This window comes from Austrofundulus limnaeus, unplaced genomic scaffold, assembly GCF_001266775.1.
Source record: "Austrofundulus limnaeus strain Quisiro unplaced genomic scaffold, Austrofundulus_limnaeus-1.0 Scaffold8518, whole genome shotgun sequence".
Lineage (NCBI taxonomy): Eukaryota > Metazoa > Chordata > Actinopteri > Cyprinodontiformes > Rivulidae > Austrofundulus > Austrofundulus limnaeus.
Window position 1 is genome coordinate 1 of NW_013960920.1, and position 741 is coordinate 741.

General features: G+C 62.6%; 1 protein-coding gene across 1 annotated transcript; it reads left to right on the forward strand.

Moving 5' to 3' along the window:
• Positions 1–19: 19 nt before the first annotated feature.
• Positions 20–635, forward strand: LOC106512587 (transcription factor GATA-5; the record flags this gene model as incomplete). The annotated part of the gene is given in 1 exon segment (XM_014001175.1): positions 20–635. A coding segment is annotated over 1 exon segment (505 nt), but the record flags the coding sequence as incomplete, so codon positions are not given.
• Between the last annotated feature and the right edge of the window lie 106 nt (positions 636–741).

Sequence of the window (741 nt, forward strand, 5' to 3'; positions counted from 1 at the left end):
TTCTAAATATTTCTTATTATTTTTCAGGCCGGGGGTCTGCTGCGGCTTCACGGGACCCTTTTTACTCCAAACTTCAGGAAACGAGGAGAAAACTCCTCTTCTAGTTTCTGGTTTCCGGTCCGGATCAGAGATGTACCAGAGTCTGACCCAGACCCCCTACCCTCATGACACCGGGAACTACATCCACCCCCCGGCCAGCTCCCGGGTTTACGTCCCGACCACCCGAGTCCCCGCCATGCTGCCCACCCTGCCCTACCTCCAGACCTGCGACTCCCCCCATCAGAACCACGGCCTGGCCGGACCCGGCTGGACCCAGAGCGCCGCGGAGGGCTCGTCCTTCGGGCCCGGCAGCCCCCACGCCCCGCACGGCTTCTCCTACGCGCACAGCCCCCCCGGCAGCACCAGCGCGGGCCGGGACGCCTCCTTCCAGAGCCCCCTGGTCCTGGGGAGCGGGGGCCGCGCGGACCAGTACGGCGGGACTCTGATGCGCCCCGTGGGGGGGTCGTACCCCAGCCCCTACGCCTACATGAGTCCGGAAGTGGTCACGTCCTCCTGGACCCCCGGACCCTTCGAGGGCGGAGTGATCAGTCTGCAGAACCGGCAGGGGGTTCTGTCCGGCAGGAGGTCCAGTCTGGGTGAGTCCGGTCCACATGTCCCAGAACCGGTCCGGAACTTTTCATCGGTTCTGTTTTAGTCCCGTAAACTTCATTTATTCTGACTTAAAACAATTAACTAACTAAC